This window comes from Lipophrys pholis (assembly GCF_963383615.2).
Source record: "Lipophrys pholis genome assembly, chromosome: 9".
NCBI lineage: Eukaryota > Metazoa > Chordata > Actinopteri > Blenniiformes > Blenniidae > Lipophrys > Lipophrys pholis.
This window is the reverse complement of record NC_137639.1, coordinates 27,218,998-27,238,085: the sequence shown is the minus strand read 5'-3', so window position 1 is coordinate 27,238,085 and position 19,088 is coordinate 27,218,998. Positions and strand designations below refer to the sequence as shown.

At 38.8% G+C, this 19,088-nt stretch overlaps 1 protein-coding gene across 1 annotated transcript; it reads left to right on the top strand.

Moving 5' to 3' along the window:
• Positions 1–3,971: 3,971 nt before the first annotated feature.
• tmem106ba (transmembrane protein 106Ba) lies at positions 3,972–15,436 on the top strand. The gene is made up of 8 exons (XM_080471866.1): positions 3,972–4,234; positions 6,058–6,253; positions 7,101–7,164; positions 7,243–7,402; positions 11,234–11,374; positions 12,182–12,231; positions 12,322–12,375; positions 13,648–15,436. The coding sequence occupies exons 2-8, from the start codon at positions 6,070–6,072 to the stop codon at positions 13,763–13,765; spliced, it is 771 nt and encodes a 256-aa protein (XP_080327992.1). The 5' UTR covers positions 3,972–4,234; positions 6,058–6,069; the 3' UTR covers positions 13,766–15,436.
• Positions 15,437–19,088: the final 3,652 nt, after the last annotated feature.

The following is a 19,088-nucleotide window of genomic DNA, read 5'->3' as shown; positions in this document are numbered from 1 at the left end:
GATCATGATTGTAATAAAGTGTTTACTATTTTATAGTTTTTTTGACTTTATTACATTCGGAATTCCTAAAATTATTAACATTACAAGGTGGAAATGAAACATTAAGTTCAGTTCACAAGTCAAAGGGAATTTAATGAAAATGACTTCTTCCTGTTACATGAATAAAAGGTTCTATGTTCTTGATTTTCTCCGGTTGCTCATTTTATTTTATTTTTTATATTTTTTATTCATGGTAAAATTCTCCTCACAAAAAGCTTCTTTGCCATGTTGTTGTCAACTGACCAGATTTTCCAGGAATATTTTCTGCTTCATCATATGTGGGACAAAGTTTCCCACCATAATTTATAGTTCTGTTAAAAAAAAACAAAAAAACACTGCTGATTTATACAATAACTGTTAATCAAAAATGTATTTGCCTTCAATATTTGAGATATTTTTTAAGCATTTTCAGGGTTTGTTTTTTTCTAAAGCTGTATTTTCTACTATTTCATGACAGCAACAACTGAGTGACATTTCCCTACAAGCTTGTGACGGCGGCGAGTCTGGCTCAGCAGACACGCGACGCATCACGGAGCATTCACAGAGACGTGCCTGTTATGGTTTGTCTCTTCAGTTAAAACCCTTTAAAACCAGGCGCGTCAAACACACTTAAGTTCAGAGGCGACATACATCAACGTGTCATCTCGAGGGGTAAGATAGAACCATAATAACCTTTCAATTTAAACTCTAAAGATTTTCTCTGTTATAGTGTGATGGAAGTGTCAACATTTTCACAAAACTATAACTAACAATATCAACATAAAGCCAATTTAATTATACGTCTCCTGGTGGAAGATTCTGTGAAATTTCTCCAAAAAAAGAAACACCTGAGAGAATTTTTGTTCCCAATATGTTTTCGTTTGTACTGATGAAACTGAACAATAGTAGGTAAAGCCTCCTTTTGCCAAAGTAATACTTTATTTTAAGGTTATACTGTTTCATTCTCGGCCGTCGCCACATTTTAAAAGTGAATTTGCGGTTTGATAATTCCCTGTAAGACAGGCTCAGTTCACCTCACCTGAACCGTCGACCCTGATGTAGAAACTGTCAACAAAAACAACCCCGTCTTAAGGAGGGACGAGGACTTGGTCAGACATTCACTAAAACTTTAAACGGCTATTTAAACACTATATCAACTGCAGACAATCGTGCAGTCGTGCACATTTTTCCCAGTGGAATACACATTTTAATCTATACATGGTCTATTTGTCCCCAGAGTGCACAGTTTGCATGTTTTACCCCACAGGGTGCAGTTCCTGCCCTGGAGAATAGACATTTTGTGCAACCGAGTGCAGATTTTTGCCCTACAGATTGCACTTTTTCCCCCAACAGGGTGCACAGTCTGCTTTCTGATGTGCATAATGTACCAAAAACTACACATTGCATGTTGTATATTCGGCACATTTTGCTCTATATAGTATAAATTCTGAATGCACAGCAGAATACATGTTTTGCCCCCAATGAATACACATGTAGATACAGAGACAGCCCATTTTGTCCCCAAGGATGTACATTTTGCATGTTTATTTGCTCTACAGAACACAGTTTGCCTGCAAAAAGTGTACATTTATAACAACATTTTGCCCCTAGAATAAGTAAATTCACTACAGAGGACAGTTTTTGATCTATAAAAAGCACCCCCCCCATTGTACTACAAAGTATAAATTTTCACATGCTTTGTCCAACAGCATGAATTTCTTTTATCCATTGAGAGCCAATGTGTCTCCCAGACTACACATTTTATATGCTTTAGACTACAAAGACCCCACAGTGTAGATTTTGTTCCCACAGAGTACAGTTTGGCCCCACAGAGACAAAGGTTTTTTTTTTTTTGTTTTACTCCACAGAATGAACATTTATGCCTGACATAGTGCATAATCTGCCCCCTTTCTCGACAGATTACACTTTTTCCCCACAGCATGCACATTTTGCCTGATGAAGCGCGTGTTGTACAAATACTACACACTACCTGTTGGATATTTTGCCCCATATAGTTTATATTTTGAAGGTTTTACACCTGGAATGAACAAAAGCAGCACAGAAGGGATGCGTAGAGCCCATTTTGTCTCAACAGTGCATGGTTTGGTCCAATGGTGAAGTTTATTTTACTTTATTTTTTACGCAGAGTAACTTATTTTCCATTACATAGTTCTCAAATAGCCCCAGAAACTGCTCAATTTGCCCCATAAAAAGCAGGTTTTCTCTGCAGAGTGCATGTTTCCTTCCACAGACTGCATACTTCGTATGTTTTTTTTCCCCCCGCAGGGTTGGACGTTCCCCCTGAAGAATACAGATTTTCCTCCACAGTGCAGGTTGTGACCAACAGTTTTACTCCACAGAGACGTGTTCTACCACAAAGACCACACGTTGCATGTTTTGCACATTTTGTCTCACAACGTTGGCGTTTCGAAACAACTATGTGCAGATCTTGACATGTTTTGCCACATTTTGCACGTGTTTCTCTACACGGTTTTGAAGATGTTTGCCCATAGGATTAGCAAATGGCCTGCAGAGGACACGTTTCCATCCATCGAAAGCAAATTTTGTCTCCCACAGTTCACAGTTGGTGTCTTTCAACCAAAGGACAGCACATTTTACCACGCGGTGTAAATCCTGCCGCAGAAAGTCCAGTTTGGCCTCGTAGACACCAAGTTTTCTTTTGTTTTCCTCCACATAGTGCAACATTTCCCCCGGCAGAATGAATGCTTTGTGCAGCAGAGTTCATATTTGCATGGCTTTTCCAGAATGACGACACTCACGAGTCCCCGTGTCGCTCCACAGTGCATGTTTTACACCACAGCGTGCACTGAATCCACAATTTGCCACCAAGACAAGTTTTTAACCCTGCAAATACACCACTGAGTGCCATACAGATAAGTTATAGATCCATAGCGTGCTCGTACATTGCATGTTTTGCACGTTTTGCACATTATTTAAACCACATGCTTCACCACAAAAAGGCTGCATGTCGCACATTTTCTTCTATAAAGACTATATACTGCATGTTTTTTTTCTGCTTTGTTTATATAGTTTACATGTTTTGACCCACAGATATAATTTGACACCAGCATCCTAATATTCTTCTTCCAGTGTGCATGTTATAGTTTATATATATTGAACCTTTTGCCCATACATTCACAAGTTGCCCCACAGAACACGTGTTCTGCCCCACAGAGTGCAGCCTACTTAAGTTTACGTCATCTTCACGAGTCGCACACCAGAGGGCATGCTCTCCCTCCCACAAAGACCAGATCAGGGATCTGCAGCCTTCATGAGCCAAATTAGCCGTTTTTACCATTTGCCAACAAGTAAATATCGTCTGGAGCCGCAAAACACGTAGATTCTCTCAAAACTGCTGTAGAAACAAAGGTTTAGGTTGTATTCATAAAGTGTCACAGGTACAATTTAGATCTAATTTATAATTTTTTATAGCTCTTATAGCCATTTTTAGAGATTTTAAATGGTTTTTTCCACTTTAGCTCCTTTATGCATCTTGGCTATTTTAGCGGCTTTAACTATTTCCCAGTGGTTAGAGCAGTTTTAGCTGTACGAGCAATTTAATTTCTAGGTTTTTTTTCCTTTTATTCTTTTGTTCTATTCTATTTTTCTTTTTCCCCATTTCCTTTATTTTTCTCTTTAATTTTCCAGAATACAAAAAAAAACCTTTCTAGTTTACCCATTTTTACCGTTTTGTTTGGTAAATTCTTCCTCGTATTATTTTTATTATTAAATCTTTTTGGCTGTTTTATTTTGATTAGCTGTTTTTAGCCTCGATTACACATTTTTTGAAAATCAATGTGGCATGCGAACAAAATGTAAATACTGTCAGCAAAATATTTATTTAAAAAATCTTTTCCTGAAAGCTTCATGGAGCCACTGCAGGGGGAGGAGCCTCGTGTTGCTCCAAGACTCCACGTTAGACGTTTTGCCCCACAGAGTGCATTAAGAAAGTTGCATGTTTTGCGTCACAGACAGACAGGGTTCACTCTGTTCCATGTGCAGCAGCAGCAGCAGCTCCAGGCCGGTGGATGAGCTCATTACATGCGGCGCAGTGACTCCATCCAATGAGGACGTTTGGGGGCGTCTCGCCTTTTATTCTCCACCGGACCGTGAACAACAACAAACGGCGATCATCCAGCGGATGGCATTGGCAAACAGATCCAGATAATAATAATAATAAAAAACAACAACACAGGTAAGGCGCGTGTTCGAAGGAGGAATAGCATCCGGATCGATGTTGTATTGAATAAATAAAAACGAGAATAATAAGAATAAAAACGCATTTATGCGGTGCGTATTGAAACGCCGAATCCGCTGGAATCGATTCTTCTCATTCAATCTGAATAAATAACGCGCATTGATGAGACGCCGCGTTTTGTATCGGACCTGGATTATTAATCTGGATTGTAAATGGGGCGTTTGTCAGTGAGACGAGCGGGTTTCTTGCGGCCGGTACGTTGTGTTCTTGTCTCCGGCAGCAGCAGCAGCAGCAGCATGGCGGCGGCGGCGGCGGCGGCGGCCGCTCCGCTGCGTTATTATCGACACATGAAGACGCACAGCCAACAGGCTGGTGTGTGTGTGTGTGTGTGTGTGTGTGTGTGTGTGTGTGTGTGTGTGTGTGTGTGTGTGTGTGTGTGTGTGTGTGTGTGTGTGTGTGTGTGTCCTGCTTTAGTTTTGCCTTACGCAACCCGCAATCCTATAATTACCTGCGCTTCTTTTCCATGGAAGCTGTTAACTGTGTGTTCAGACGCACTCGGAGGCTCGAAGCCTGTCAGGACAGAACGACCGGCTCCACTTATATCACCCATGTGACAGAATAAAAAGAAATACTCACTAATACTCAACATCGACTGGTTAGATAATATATCTGTTCATGTCAGGCGTAAATGTTGCCCTATATGCAAACGTTTTGCAAATATAGTTACTTATTTCCAGGAGTAGACGCAAGATGTGATGAAAAAATAAAACATTTGGCTCGATTGAAGAAAAACAAGCATCTATTGAATGTGATAAACTAAAACAACAAGCAGTTCATTGTTGTACCTGCTTCGAGACTCACCTAGATATTTACTGTCATATCTACAGATAAGGGGGGGGGGGGGGGGGGGGGGGGGGGGGGGGCAGATAAATACATTTACAAAGAATATAGATAAATAAGGTCAACGGACATAGCTGCTCAATAGCAGCACGAGGTATCGTGAATCACTCAGTAGTGCAAATATGTCTGGCAGTATGACCTACTTCACTTATCAGCCATGGAACACACCAACAAGTGCATTTTATCTCACTAATACTCAACATTTTTCAAGTATAAACCATGCCCCACATGCAAATACAGTGACTTATTTCCAGCAATAGACACCAGATGGGATGAACTTGCAAATTACAAGGTAATAAAAAAAAGTTTATGCCATATTTTAGTGTTTGTTTGTATCTATTTCCTTCGTTTTGTTACTTTGCATCACAAAATGGATGTAAAAGATCAACACAAATTCAAGTTTTACAACAAATGAATAATGCACTTGTCAACTTGAGGAAAAATATGATATATAATTTAACTTTTGCTTTTTGTTCACACAATTTGGATCTTTTTCATTAAAGCAAAACGATTAAAAACAACTGTACAATTATCAGCTGTGTAGCATAGCAGAAATACTGCAGATCCACCTGTTAAATTAGTGATCTGATCATTTCATGCATCAACAATCCTTCTTTGTTTGCAAACATAGGTGCTTGTTTTCAACAGTGGACACCAGATATGATGAAAACACTTCGGTTATTGGAAGATTAGTGTTTAATGTGACCATTTTTGTTTACGTTTCTGCTCTATAATGACGTGAATGGAAAATATAATTAAGAATCCAAATGTAATGATGTATGTTGATATGTTATGTGGAAGAAAAAGACGTGTCGTTATCAGTTAATAACGTCCGTTTTCAGGTGATAAAACCTTGTTGCGTCAGTTAAAAGGTTCCCTGCAGGTGTGACTCTCACCCCTCGCTGTCCCGCTCTGCTCAGCCCGCCGCAGCCATGGGGAAGCCTCAGTCTCACCTGCCGAGGCACAAAGACGAGAGCCAGGACGCCCTGACGGCCGAGGGCCAGACGGAGGAGGACGGGAAGCACGGAGACGTGTCTCAGTTCCCCTACGTGGAGTTCACGGGACGGGACAGCGTGACCTGCCCCACGTGTCAGGGAACCGGGAGAATCCCGCGAGGTAAAAAAAAAAAAAAAAAAATGTTGCAGGGCGGAGAGGCCGATGTATAACATCGCAGTGGCGGCGTTTTCGAAAAGTTGCGTTTTCCATTGCTCCGTTGTTGTGTAAACAAGACTCCCAAGTCTCACCAAGTTTGGTTGAATTCCAGTTTTCCTGTATTTTCCAAAAGAAAGAAAACAACTTCAATCAGATCCATCTGGACGAAGCGATGTTTTAAAAACGACTTTGTAGAAATAAAAATGCGTAGATTAGATGTTCATCACTTATTTAATCATTTTTTGGTTTCCTGTGGATTTCAATTATATAGCACACATTTTCCACATTACACCGTTAATCACATTCACACACCGATGGAGGAGCTCAATCCTTCCATCGGGAGCAATTTTGGGGTTCAGTGTCTTGCCCAAGGGCACTTCGGATTAATCTGCAATGATAGATAGATAGATAGATAGATAGATAGATAGATAGATAGATAGATAGATAGATAGATAGATAGATAGATAGATAGATAGATAGATAGATAGATAGATAGATAGATAGATAGATAGATAGATAGATAGATAGATAGATAGATAGATAGATAGAAAGAAAATGGTTGTTTCAAGGTTTTGCCTGGAAGGTTATTGAATGTTTCGTGTGATTTCATACATTTCATAGTTCACATACATTTGAACTAAAACTAGAAAAAAAGGAACTAAACTCCATGAGATAAAGAGACGAGCGCAGAATGAGTCGGATAAACGATTTCGAGGCGCTCATGGTCGTCCCACACTACATGAACGCTCGACGCGCTGCTTCTATGACGCAGCAGAAACACAGCAGCTTTCTCCTTACGATCTCTCGACAGGTCAAGAGAACCAGCTGGTGGCTCTGATCCCGTACAGCGACCAGCGGCTGCGGCCCAGCAGGACGTGAGTCTGCAGAGCGACACCTTCGTTGGGATGTCGGCGGGTTTTGCGGCGCTCACTTCTCCTTTCCTCGGCTTGCAGAAAGCTGTACGTCACGATATCCGTGGCTCTGTGCCTGCTGCTGTCTGGCCTGGCCGTCTTCTTCCTGTTTCCTCGCTCCATCGACGTCTCCTACGTGGGAGTGAAGTCCGCCTACGTCTCCTACGACGAGAGCAAGCGCATCGTCTATCTCAACATCACGGTGAGATTCCACACGACGGGAATATCTCAGTTTGTTGGGGACGATCACATGAAGCCCCGACAACTTTAAACTCTGCGAGGGACAAAGAGAAGGGAGGATTCAGAGTTCATACCTCCATCCTTCAGGACAACACCACCCCCTCCAGCCGCCCTCTCCTCATGGTGCATGCGTTCACACACACACACACACACACACACACACACACACACACACACACACACACACACATGTTATGGACATGGTTTTAGGCAGCGTGCCGTCCAGCCGTCATTTGGACGGTCAATTTTAGGAAACGACGACCGAAAAAAATAGCGTACCTGTTGCTCAAATCCTCTAAAATATGTGTATAATGACCATCACTACTTGTCAGCGTCTAATTTTGTCTAAATCCATGTCTTTTTTCGCTAAAAATACAGTGAATTATCGGCTCGAGTACACAACCTGCGCCTGACTTCCGGTCTTGTATTACACCCAGTTACGAGCAACGTGATCGGTATATACTTTTTGAAAGGCGGCCTCTGATTGGTTCGTAATATTCTCATTCATCTTGAAGCGTTCAAATGCTGAAGCAGAGAGGAGGATTTTCCTTTCCAGGATGCTGTGGGATTATATCTGCAGATTCCACACCGGTGGGACTATTCCTTTGGACCTATGATCGATCTAAATTTTCATTTCCAAATTGTTGACACATATTTGGATATCTGTACATCATTTACGTTTTTTCATTGAAAAATATAAGTATTAACAATCTTGTTCCACTACCAATTTAAGAATGTGTGACTGTGACATACTAGGGTCTTAGGACCTCACTATAGGAGGCCTGCAGACAACAAACAAGCATCTAATATTCAATTAAAAAGTGATATGAGGATAATAGAAACTATTTCACAGTTCAGAGTCTCCAGGTGCTCAGTTTAGGATGGAGATAGAAGTAATGTAATTATGGGGGGTTAAAGCCTGCACATGTAGTGAAGTCTGGAGGAGTGAGTCAAATTCCAGGTACAGGTGGAAACCATCACCAAAAAGCTATTCTATTAAGAAAAAAGACAACTTTTTAAAAAAGCAAGACGATGAATCAGCAAAAATGTCAAGGAGAAAGGAAAATATATTACTGTTAAGAAGCAAAATCTACACGTCACAATGTAGTATTCAGTAGTCCAGAATGCATAAGAATGCATCATTTAATGTTTTTTTTTTTTTTTTAAATTGACCTTAAGTCAATTTAGATTTTTCTTCTGGATCCAGAATTCAGATCCAAAATGTAATATCCTCTTATTTACATCAGGCTGGCGAATTTGACTCAAATCTGTGAAGAAAGTTGTTGACAAACAGTGTGGACAGCAGTGGAAACGCAAAGCTGCTGGTGGAGGTAAACAACCCGTCAAAGTTTGGATTCCGAGTATTGAAGTTGTGAGTACGTCGTGGTATTTGACACCAAGACGTCAGCAGCGGAGCTGTAGGACGAGAGAAGACTGGAACTGATAAACCGCTTCTCTTTCCTGCTGCAGAAACTGTTTCGATGCTCTGATCCGACATTTATCTGCTTCCATCTTTTCCCTGATGAATCGCTGGGGATAATCGATAAAGAGACAATCAATGTTATTACCGTAATTTCTGGACTATTGAGCCCACCTGAATATAAAAATTAAACCAAATTTAAAAAGAAAAACCAAAAAAGCTGCAGGTGTCCACGTTGTAACGGGGCATGAATTTCACTGCGTTTTTTGTTGTTGATTTGTTTTAAGGAAAAATTTGTTTTAAACACGGCTTCCTTGGTGGAGAGGCGGACGGGGGGGAGAGAGAGAGAGAGAGAGAGAGAGAGAGAGAGAGAGAGAGAGAGAGAGTATTTTATCGGTTATTTGCTGATGGTGATTCTGAGGATGAAGATTTTCCTCTGAGGAGGACGATCGATCAGTCATGGAGCGCAGCAGGGCGGAGTTACGTGATGCACCTGAACGCACCACCCAGGTCGTGGGATATTTACACAGAAAGCGCAGAACGACTGATCTGAAGAATTTAGTGGGTTTGATTAACCAGGATACCTTCAATGGTCCTGTTGAGGCCTGTTCGGCAATTTCATTGGTCGGATGTGACGAGGCTCAATATACTCATTAACCTCGTTAACCCGTAAAAATCCAGAAAATAGACGCATCATTGTTTTAGGGTTCAAAACGTGTAATAAAAAAAAAAAGTAGCGGCTTATAGTCTGGAAATTACGGTAACATTTGGCTCATGAGTTTTCAAAGAGATTAAACCACATCGTTGTTCGTACTACCAAATGAAAGAGTGTCAAACGTGCAGCCTCTGGGCCAAAACGAGAGGCTCCAATTCAGCCTAACCACGGAGCAAGTTGTAAAAATGTAAAGACAACGTTGAATTTTTTTTTAAAGAAAATTAAAAATGAAACCCGAGCTGACATATCGGCGATGCTGCCATGAAAACGAGCAAAGTTCGTCAAAGCACCCAGAATGCAACAGTTATAACAGAAAAATGAACTTCCTCTCCTAATTCAATGTGAATCTATTAATATGTATTAATTTTTAAGAAGAAGCTTCCGGCTGGGTGAGACACTTAGAAGTTCAGTATTTGCCTGTTTCATAGTGACTGACAGTTGTGGATCTGTGACCTCCGTGTTTGCACAGCCTGTTTGCTCGAAATGTGATAAAGCAGCAGATCAGATTAGTGTGTTTACAGCTCCGGTCCGTTGCCCTCAAATGTTCCCACTGAAGTGAAGCCAAACGGCTTTTCAAGAGGAGCATTTAGGCTGCTGTTAATATGTCTTTAAAAAAAAAGAAAAGAAAATCCCACTGAGACAGATATTAATTTGTAAAGAGACTGAACGACTTGAAAAAGGACAGAGATACGTCGGCTAAGCAAACAGCAGGGGGCCTAAAGTATGAACTTTAAAAGTAGGTTTGAAAGTAGAACACGATCTGGTCTTAATTCAAGAAAACTCTCTGAAAGTAGACAAATAGAGCGTTTTTCTTACAAGTCACACCATCTGCATTACACTTACATTCCACCACGGAAAAATGTGACATTTGAAAGAATAATTCATAGTTTTATCTTCCACTCTGTTCTTTTTAATTTGAATTTCTTCAGAATGTATCCCGCTCTGCAGGCCCCTCTATAATGAATAAACTTTTTTATATGCTTTATAAGGATTAAGTTTAATCATCTGGTTAAAAATGGCAAAAAAAAAAGAAAAAATGAAAAATATATATATTTTTTAAATTGCTCCAAAAAATGTCCTGGAAGCATAAAACAGCTGAAATGAAAAAAAAAAAAAAAAAAACAATAGAAAGAAAAACTGCCGAAATATCTAAGAGACATTTTATGTGAGATCAGATGAAATGAATAAAACCACAAAAATAGCTAACGTCTAAAATTGCTTTAAAAAAAAAAGGCAATTTTTTTTAAATTGGTGAAATGGGGGAAAAAATCTTTAAAAAATTGCTTATTTCATGAAATGTCAATCATTCTGGTAAAAGTTAAGACAAAAACAGGTTTTGTACCTATTGCAAAACCGATATAAACTGTTAAGCTCACTTTTAAGGTTAAACATGTTTAATACAAACTTAACTTGGCGAAAAGTGGGAAAACGTCTCACAGGGTATTGCTCTCTGCACACGTCTGTGTGGTTTCATTACAAAATCAAACAGCGCCCTCCTGTGGCCTGGCATACTAAACACACTTCTTTTTCTTTTTTTCTTTTTTTGAACGGATTAGGTGTTGTCACGTGAACGCCTTAATCTGTCCAACGTTGGTTCATTTGCATGAAATTCACGGGATAAAACAGGCGTAAACTCATTGTAGCGGTCTCCTCTGCAGAACACTCTGAACATCACCAATAACAACTACTACGCCATCTCAGTGACCAACATCACGGCTCAGGTGCAGTTCTCCAAGACGGTGATCGGAAAGACCAAATTCAGCAACAGCACGGTGATCATCCCGCTGGATGAAAAGCAGGTACGCTTCATACAAACACACACACACACACACACACACACACACACACACACACACACACACACACACACACACACACACACACACACACACACACACACACACACACACACACACACACACACACACACACACACACACACACACACACACACACACACACACACACACACACACACACACACAGAGAGGAAGTGCTGCCAGAATAGAGTCTAAAAAAAAGGAACCCACGAGTGGAACTGGCCTGCACAGCAGCTCAGAGCGACACTCACCCTCACGCCGACCGACTCAGGAGCATGTGAGCGATTCAACATAACCGCCATTGTGTTTCTGTAAATCCTCCCACTTCAAAGAGCTGCCTCCGGCACGGCTCAAGTGACGGCGGCTTCAGGCTTCATCCAGATGGAGCCAAATCAGACGGCGTTCAGGAGAAAAGGCCAATAAAATACAGCATTTTGTGAATGAATTTAACGTGTCACATGTTTAATGTGGTTTCTTCCTCCAGCTTTTAGTTGCTGAAGTTGGCATGGTGCCACACACACACACACACACACACACACACACACACACACACACACACACACACACACACACACACACACACACACACACACACACACACACACACACACACACACACACACACACACACACACACACACACACACACACACACACACACACACAAATCCACTAACACATCACGATCCTGACCTGTTACATGAAGTTGATGTTTCTACACTGGCGTCACTTCACTGCTCTTATCTTCTTTGTGTCGTTAATTCCTGATATTTATGAATTTTGCAGATCGACTACATGGTTCCCACCACCATTGCTGATGAGATGAGTTATATGTTGTGAGTATTTCACCACAATTTCATTAAGTTTGTCAATTAGGTATATTCTATTTTTTTTATAATTTTGAACCTTTCTTCTTCCTCTTGCAGCGACTACTGCACGTTGTCCACCATCAAAGTCCACAACATTGTGGTCATGATGCAGTAAGTTCAGCTTATTTAGCCTTTTGATGACACTCTATAATTTTGGGGAGATTTACATGTGAGCAGACTGCGAAATCAGCAGAGCAAACATTTGTGCAGAGCTTCAATAGATCTGTAATCCAGTCTGGGCCGAGCCGCAGAGCTTGGCGCTCCTCCAGGTGAGTTTAAACTGAATTCTGGTGAACATGAGGGGGAAAAAGTTAATCTTTTTTAAAAACGGGCAAAAGTAGATAATATATGAACAATTAAATGAGTGAGCACGGTAGAAAATAAAACTAAAGTAGATCTAAGCTTTCTTTAAAGGAATTTACGTTTTCCCAAACTCCTGGCCACTTCTTGATGCACACAAATATATGCTAAGAAATGTGATTATTCTTTATCTAATTAAAAAAAAAAATTGTGCAAAGTAAATTATTTATTTATCAATTTAGGAAATTAATTAATTTAGATACTTTCTTGTTGTTATTATTACAAAAGAAAAAAAACATTAATTTATTTATTAAGAAATACATTATGTACTTTTTGGTTGTTATTACAAATTTTAAAAAGTATAATTTATTTAGGGAATAAATAAATTTTTGTTATGATTACAAAAGAAAAAAATATTATTTATATATTTATGTATCTATCTATTTAGTTATTTATTTCAGAAATAAATTAATTTATGTACTTTTTTGTCTTTCAATTAATTTATATACTTTTTTGTTGTTATTACAAAGAAAAAAATATTATTTATTTATTTATTTCAAAAGTAAATTCATTTATATACTTTTTTGTTGTTAGACGTGAAGAAAATATGACAATAATGGCTGTTATGGACAGGAGAGATAAAACTTTTTTTTTTAAAGATTTTCTGGTTCATCGAGAGGATTCCGTCGAACATAAAATATTTAAAATAAACTGTTGAATGAAGAAAAAAATCTGCAGTATTTTATTACTGTAAAATATTTTAAATGAAATACCACATTTCCTGGACTATGAGGGCCCGTTTTTTTTTAACGCTTAACATTTTCAAGTGAAAATTAAAAAGGTTTCTTGCGTTTTGGCTCCGATGGTCGGAAACATTTGAAACTTTTTACAGTGCATCTCTATATTCCGTTTCATCTCTATTTCATCACCTCAGCAACAACCGGTGTTAATTGACCTGAAATGTTTTGCCACAGCGGGTTCATGTAATCCAGTGAGGCTTCAGTGTTTCTCAGTGTGATTCTGCAGCGTTTCCAACAGAAACTCCTCCTCCTCTCACCTCCTCCTCTCGCCTCCTCCTCTCAGGGTGACGGTGACGACGACGTACTTCGGCCATGCGGAGCAGGTCTCCCAGGAGATGTACCAGTACGTGGACTGTGGGGGGAACACCACCTCGCTGCACGGACACGTGCAGGTCTACTAGTAAAAAGAAGAAAGAGAGAGAGAGAGAACAGTCAAAGAATTAGTCACCGTGGCTCATCCATTTCTCCACTGCCAAACCAGCTCGGCCCTTTCCCCCCCCCCCGGTTCAGAATCGACACGTTCCAACAGATGGGCGGGTTACTTGTTGACCGGTGTGATCTGCAGCAGCTTTGTGGTCGCCTCCCGCTCTGCTGCAGACGACACGGCTCCGTTCGGGAGGAATTCCCGTCGTCTGCGGTTCGACTCGTGATGCACTTTAGCCTGATTCTTATCAACAGAGAGTTTCGGGAGGTTGTTGTTGTTGTTTTTTTTTTTTTCTTTTTGCACCATTCCCACTCTGCAATACGTTTGTGAAAGAGATTCATGACTTTTCAGCAACGCGAGCGTCACTCGGCAGTTTCTAACCACTTTGTTTTTCTTTATTCTCATTCCTTTGTACAAGTTTTATTATCTCATTTCATGAAACTAAGGTTCTCTGTATTGTGTAGTGCAATAGATCATGTCTTTGGGTTTTGTTTAGTTTTTTTGTTTCTAAGCTTGGGACTTCCCTGCTTTGAGTCTGATGATTTAAAATACATATTTACAACTGCCGGGGAGACTTCTTGTGGTTTCAGAAAATAAAATGATCAGGAATTTATGTGGTATGGGGAACATTAGGCTTAATTTAAATGTTACGTCAAGGATAATTTCTTTTTTTTTCCTCTTAAAAAGGTACAAGTCAGTCCATACAAATCAGTCAAAACAACAATGAGGACGAAACTACTTTGATTTTGTGACATTCTGCTGGTTTTATTTAGCAGATTTTCCAGTTTGTTCAAGTCTTGTGGTTCAAGTTTTCTCCACAAGATGGTGTATTGAGTCACCCGGAGAAGCAGCAGGAGAATTAATTAACACAAACTGAAAAGACTCAACACTGCCACCTAATGTACAAAAGAGGCATGACTGAAATCACACATTTCTCTTTATTGAGATTGTTCTAATTTTGGTATTTTTTGCACTGTCGGGGTTTTTTTTCCACTTTGCACGTCGAACTTGTGTCATGACTGGACTCAGTTTTGTGAACGGTGATTATTATAATTCATAGTTTGGCCATTTTGGATTAATTGATATATTCTGGGTAATTTAAGTTAATGATCATGTGAGCTTGATGGATCGATCCAAAAACTTTTCCTACACTAATCACATCAGTAACTTCCTAAATTAATGTCCCGAGTCCCTTTTTTGAATAAAAGATTTAGTTTGGGGTTTTTTTTCCAGCTTTTGAGAACATTGGCTTTTTCAGGTAAAATAAAATGAACAAGTCATGATATTTCACTCTAATTGTGTGATTTACGTAGCTTTATTTAGCCTATATCACAACACAATCTCATTTTTAAAAATTTAAATATGATCTTGGTTTAGTTTGTTTTTTCCAAAAGTGATTTCTGCATTTAGTTTAAGAGGTTTCTCTTAATCTTTGATGAAGATCTGAAGTATTTTCCTGCTGCTTTCTAACATCTCCACAGTGTTTCTTTGTGATTTTCATGCATGAAGCTGAAAAAAATAAAGTCATTGTTTCATTTTGAAACGGTTCTTCGTTGTTGTTTGGTTTTTAGTTCTTGTAATATTCACTGTTGCACACCAGGGGGAGCCAGAGGCTGCAATAAAACACAATTCACGAACCATGACTATTAAACTGCATTTGTAATTCATTTCAATCAACATGTGAAGATCAAAATAGGTCTATTATTTTGGGGGGGAAAGTGTCAGTTTGGGGTGATTCATCGCATTTGAGTCACATTCAGGCCAACCCTTATGGAAAAGGTCCTTTTCCCTCATATTGACATAGATTTTACATTTTCTTGCTAATAAAATGAAACATCTCAAGCACTTTTTGGTTTATTCTTCACATTTTCAGCTTGTATATGTATGCAATTACAGAACAAAAGCCAAAGTTAGTTTTATTTATATAATAAATGACTGTTCAATGATAATTGTGGACAATAAAAGTGTGAATAAATGTCCAGTTTCCACCACAAGGGGGCGAAAATGAGGCAAGATCCTACTTACGTAGGAGAGAAAAATAAAAACTACAATATTAGGCTATATCATCTAAAAAGTAGCAGAAACAGGAAAACTAAGTATAAAGTCTGATGTACTTAACAGTTACTCTGATATAGTTGACGCCTATAAGTAGAGATAATCTGTTTTGAATTGTTAAAATATTATTTACATGCAAAAAGATTCAGATTATTACTATTTATGATCAAATCTAATCAAATGGTCTACTACTGTAGTTCTGTTGTGTATTAATGCAGTAACATATCCTGTCTAAAGTGGAGCTGGAAATGTCTCCAGTGTACGGCGGTATGTTCACATCTGTTTCAGTCGTTAAAACTACTTTACTTCCTTTCTGGGATCCAGGTCAGTGGTCTGGACCAGCACAGAGGCACGATCAGGTTTCCCTTCTTCTATTCTAACTTACATCCTTTGTTTGGTGCCAGTAGAGTGTCTCGAGGAACTTAAGCGAAGGAACTTCAGTGAATATTTCCAAAAGGTTCGGATCATTAAGCACAAAAAATCGGATAAAAATGGCACTTTTTTTTTTATTTGATTTTAAGTCGTAAAGAAACCTGAACATTTTCTATAAAAAGATGTTAGACGATTGATTCAAAACTATTTTAGGATATTATACGTCAACACATTTGTTTAATCAAATTTAAAGGGGCACTATGTACATTTAAGTCAAGTCTCTTTTGTCCACTGAGTGGCAGTGTTGAGTCACTTTACTTGTTTTTTGCCGCTACAGATTGAGTCCAGATTGAGTAAACAAGTGTAAATCTGATCATCACATTAGGTAGAAATATTCAACTATATAATAATTAACTATATATCAGTCTCTTTTCAAGGATAAAAGTGGATTAACTACATTGGAACTTGATATTAATCTAAAATATTCTTTAACCCTTTAATTGTTTCAATTGTTTCGTAGAGCAGATTTAAGTGGCTGCATCTGTTCACAAAATAAAAAAGAAATGAATGAAAATGAAGAAGTACAACAGTTGCATGCTGTGAATAAAGACTGAGCAGATATTTTAAATTAAGTAGAGAATTTACTGTTATGTAACAATTATTCTTATCAAATATTATGAAGAAATTATTGTGTGTAAATCAAAGGGTGAGAGTTAAAGGTGGGGAGTCGGGGGTTCAAGGTGGATTTTCCCCCCCCGCACTTTAAAAACTCCTCATGTTGGTACGTTCCGAAAATAGACGGGTGATTTCTGTGTTTCTGCACTGAATGATGCCGGTTCATCTGAGACCACCTCCAATTATAAGAGAAGAAATGGAAGATAAGCTATGCTATGCTATTCTATGCTATGCTATGCTATGCTAAAACAATTCACCAGTAATTTCGGATCGAAATTAAAGTCAAAATGTCAGGACCTCTGTCTCAACCAGATGTCTGCGACCTTAATGACCAAAAGAGCCGTTTTTGCAATTTTCCACCAAATCAGGATTCTGTTTCTGAAACTCGCTCCAAATTCTCAGTTTGACGTTTCCGACGATCCAAAATCTAAAGCATTGACTCATTTCATGTCTTAGTTGATGAAACCTTGATGAGATATGACCTCCCACTAAAGAAGCTTCACAAAAAAAAAATTAATAAATGAGTCTAAAGAAGAAAAAGTTTCAGAACTTAAAATGAATGCGAGTGGAATCATATGGAAAGTGAATTTCCTGTTTGGACTTGAGAGGTCAAACGTATCCGCTGCTGATTGGGATGTGTTATTGTCGTTACTGCAGCCTTCCCCTCACCCCGCACTTCATATAGGCCGGCGTGAGAGGAAATGGATTTCACATGTGTTCTACATGAACTTGCAGCTTACAGCAGGTCAAGCTGAACATTACCAGGAAGCTGGATTCACACTGAATCCAGCTGCAGCTGCTCCTTAGAAAACTATTGTTACTCTTTCAAAATATGCTCAAGCTTCAAATGTTTTACTTTCTGCTCATGTGCACTAATCTTGAGCTGTGATGATTATATTCTAACAAAAGACAGAATCGTTACTTGATTCCTGAACGTCCCACAGACAATGCAGCGGAAGTACATTTAGAAAAACTTAAAGTAAAATTGTGAAATAAGCAGATTAAGTTATTTGACCTGAAACCAACTTTTTAGTCGGCTTTATTTTACACTTCAGATAAATGTCCAACTAAAACTTCAGATGCGCTCACCTTTAAACCGTTGATTTATTATGAAGTTTTCAAAAACAGCAGCTTCACATTTGTTTCCTCATAAAATAAAAATGTTTGCGTTTAGAAAAAACAAAAAAGAAAGAGAGATTTAGTTAAAAAAAAAAAAAAGAAGCTGTTTATATGATGATGGTTTCTGCATTCATGGTTTGTCTAGATATTTTTAAATTGTCTTGGTGAAAAATGTAAATGCCAGAATATTTGAATTTCAAAACACACACGATGTATAAGTGAAATAACATGTTTGTCGCTATATTGTGGGAAAATGAACCTGAAAACAAACTGGAATTCTTCAACAGTTTCAAATCAACTTTCATCACAAACAAGCAGAAAGCATCAAGCTGAGTGGATTTGTTTACGACATCGTGGAATATAGTGATTTAATTGTGACCAATTTATTGCTGATTTACACCTCCGTCCACACACAAGTGCCTATTTTGGATTTATGTTGGTGATTTATAAGCTAAATGTTTTTTTCTGTAGTGCTTTGCACTCTCACCTGGTATTGAGAAGGTCAAGGGGTCAAACCGGGGCCAAGGCTCCTCTGTGTAGTTTTTCCATGTTTGGCTTCAGCTTCTTCCCACAGTCCAAAGCCGTGCATTTGCAGATACTTTAAACCTGCAAAATACTGACAACCTGTCCAGGAAGTACACTGCTTTCACACATTATTCACTGGGATAAACTGCAGCATCTTTCATTTCAAGGTTGTTGGGTTTTTTTTTTGTTGTAAATTAAGTCAAATGCATAAACTTGCTATGATAATTGACCACCCTGCAAACATTTAAATAATTGTTTTCAGTTTCTCAGCATGACATTAGGGTGGAGGTATTTCACCAAGATCATCAGGGCAACACCTGCTGACGTCAATGCCGGAAGTGATGCTACTTTCTGTGGTTTATTAATAAATATAATTACTGGATGCATTTCAAAAGCACAACAAAAACAATTTGTATGACGATAATTAAATCAGGGATTTTATTCACATTGTTTAATAATATGTAGAAAGCTGCAGCGAAGTGCGTTCGCTTTGCTCGTTGTTTCCAAGAAGGTATCAAATGTGTGAAATTCAAGTATTTTATTTTAATAAAAAA

What these genes read in the sequence shown, in the direction of transcription:
- tmem106ba (XM_080471866.1), top strand. Translation starts at nt 6,070, where the DNA reads ATGGGGAAGCCTCAGTCTCACCTGCCGAGGCACAAAGACGAGAGCCAG. An exon ending in TCCCGCTGGATGAAAAGCAG is followed by an intron (nt 11,375 to 12,181) that starts GTACGCTTCATA and finishes TGAATTTTGCAG; the next exon opens with ATCGACTACATGGTTCCCAC. An exon ending in GATGAGATGAGTTATATGTT is followed by an intron (nt 12,232 to 12,321) that starts GTGAGTATTTCA and finishes TTCCTCTTGCAG; the next exon opens with CGACTACTGCACGTTGTCCA.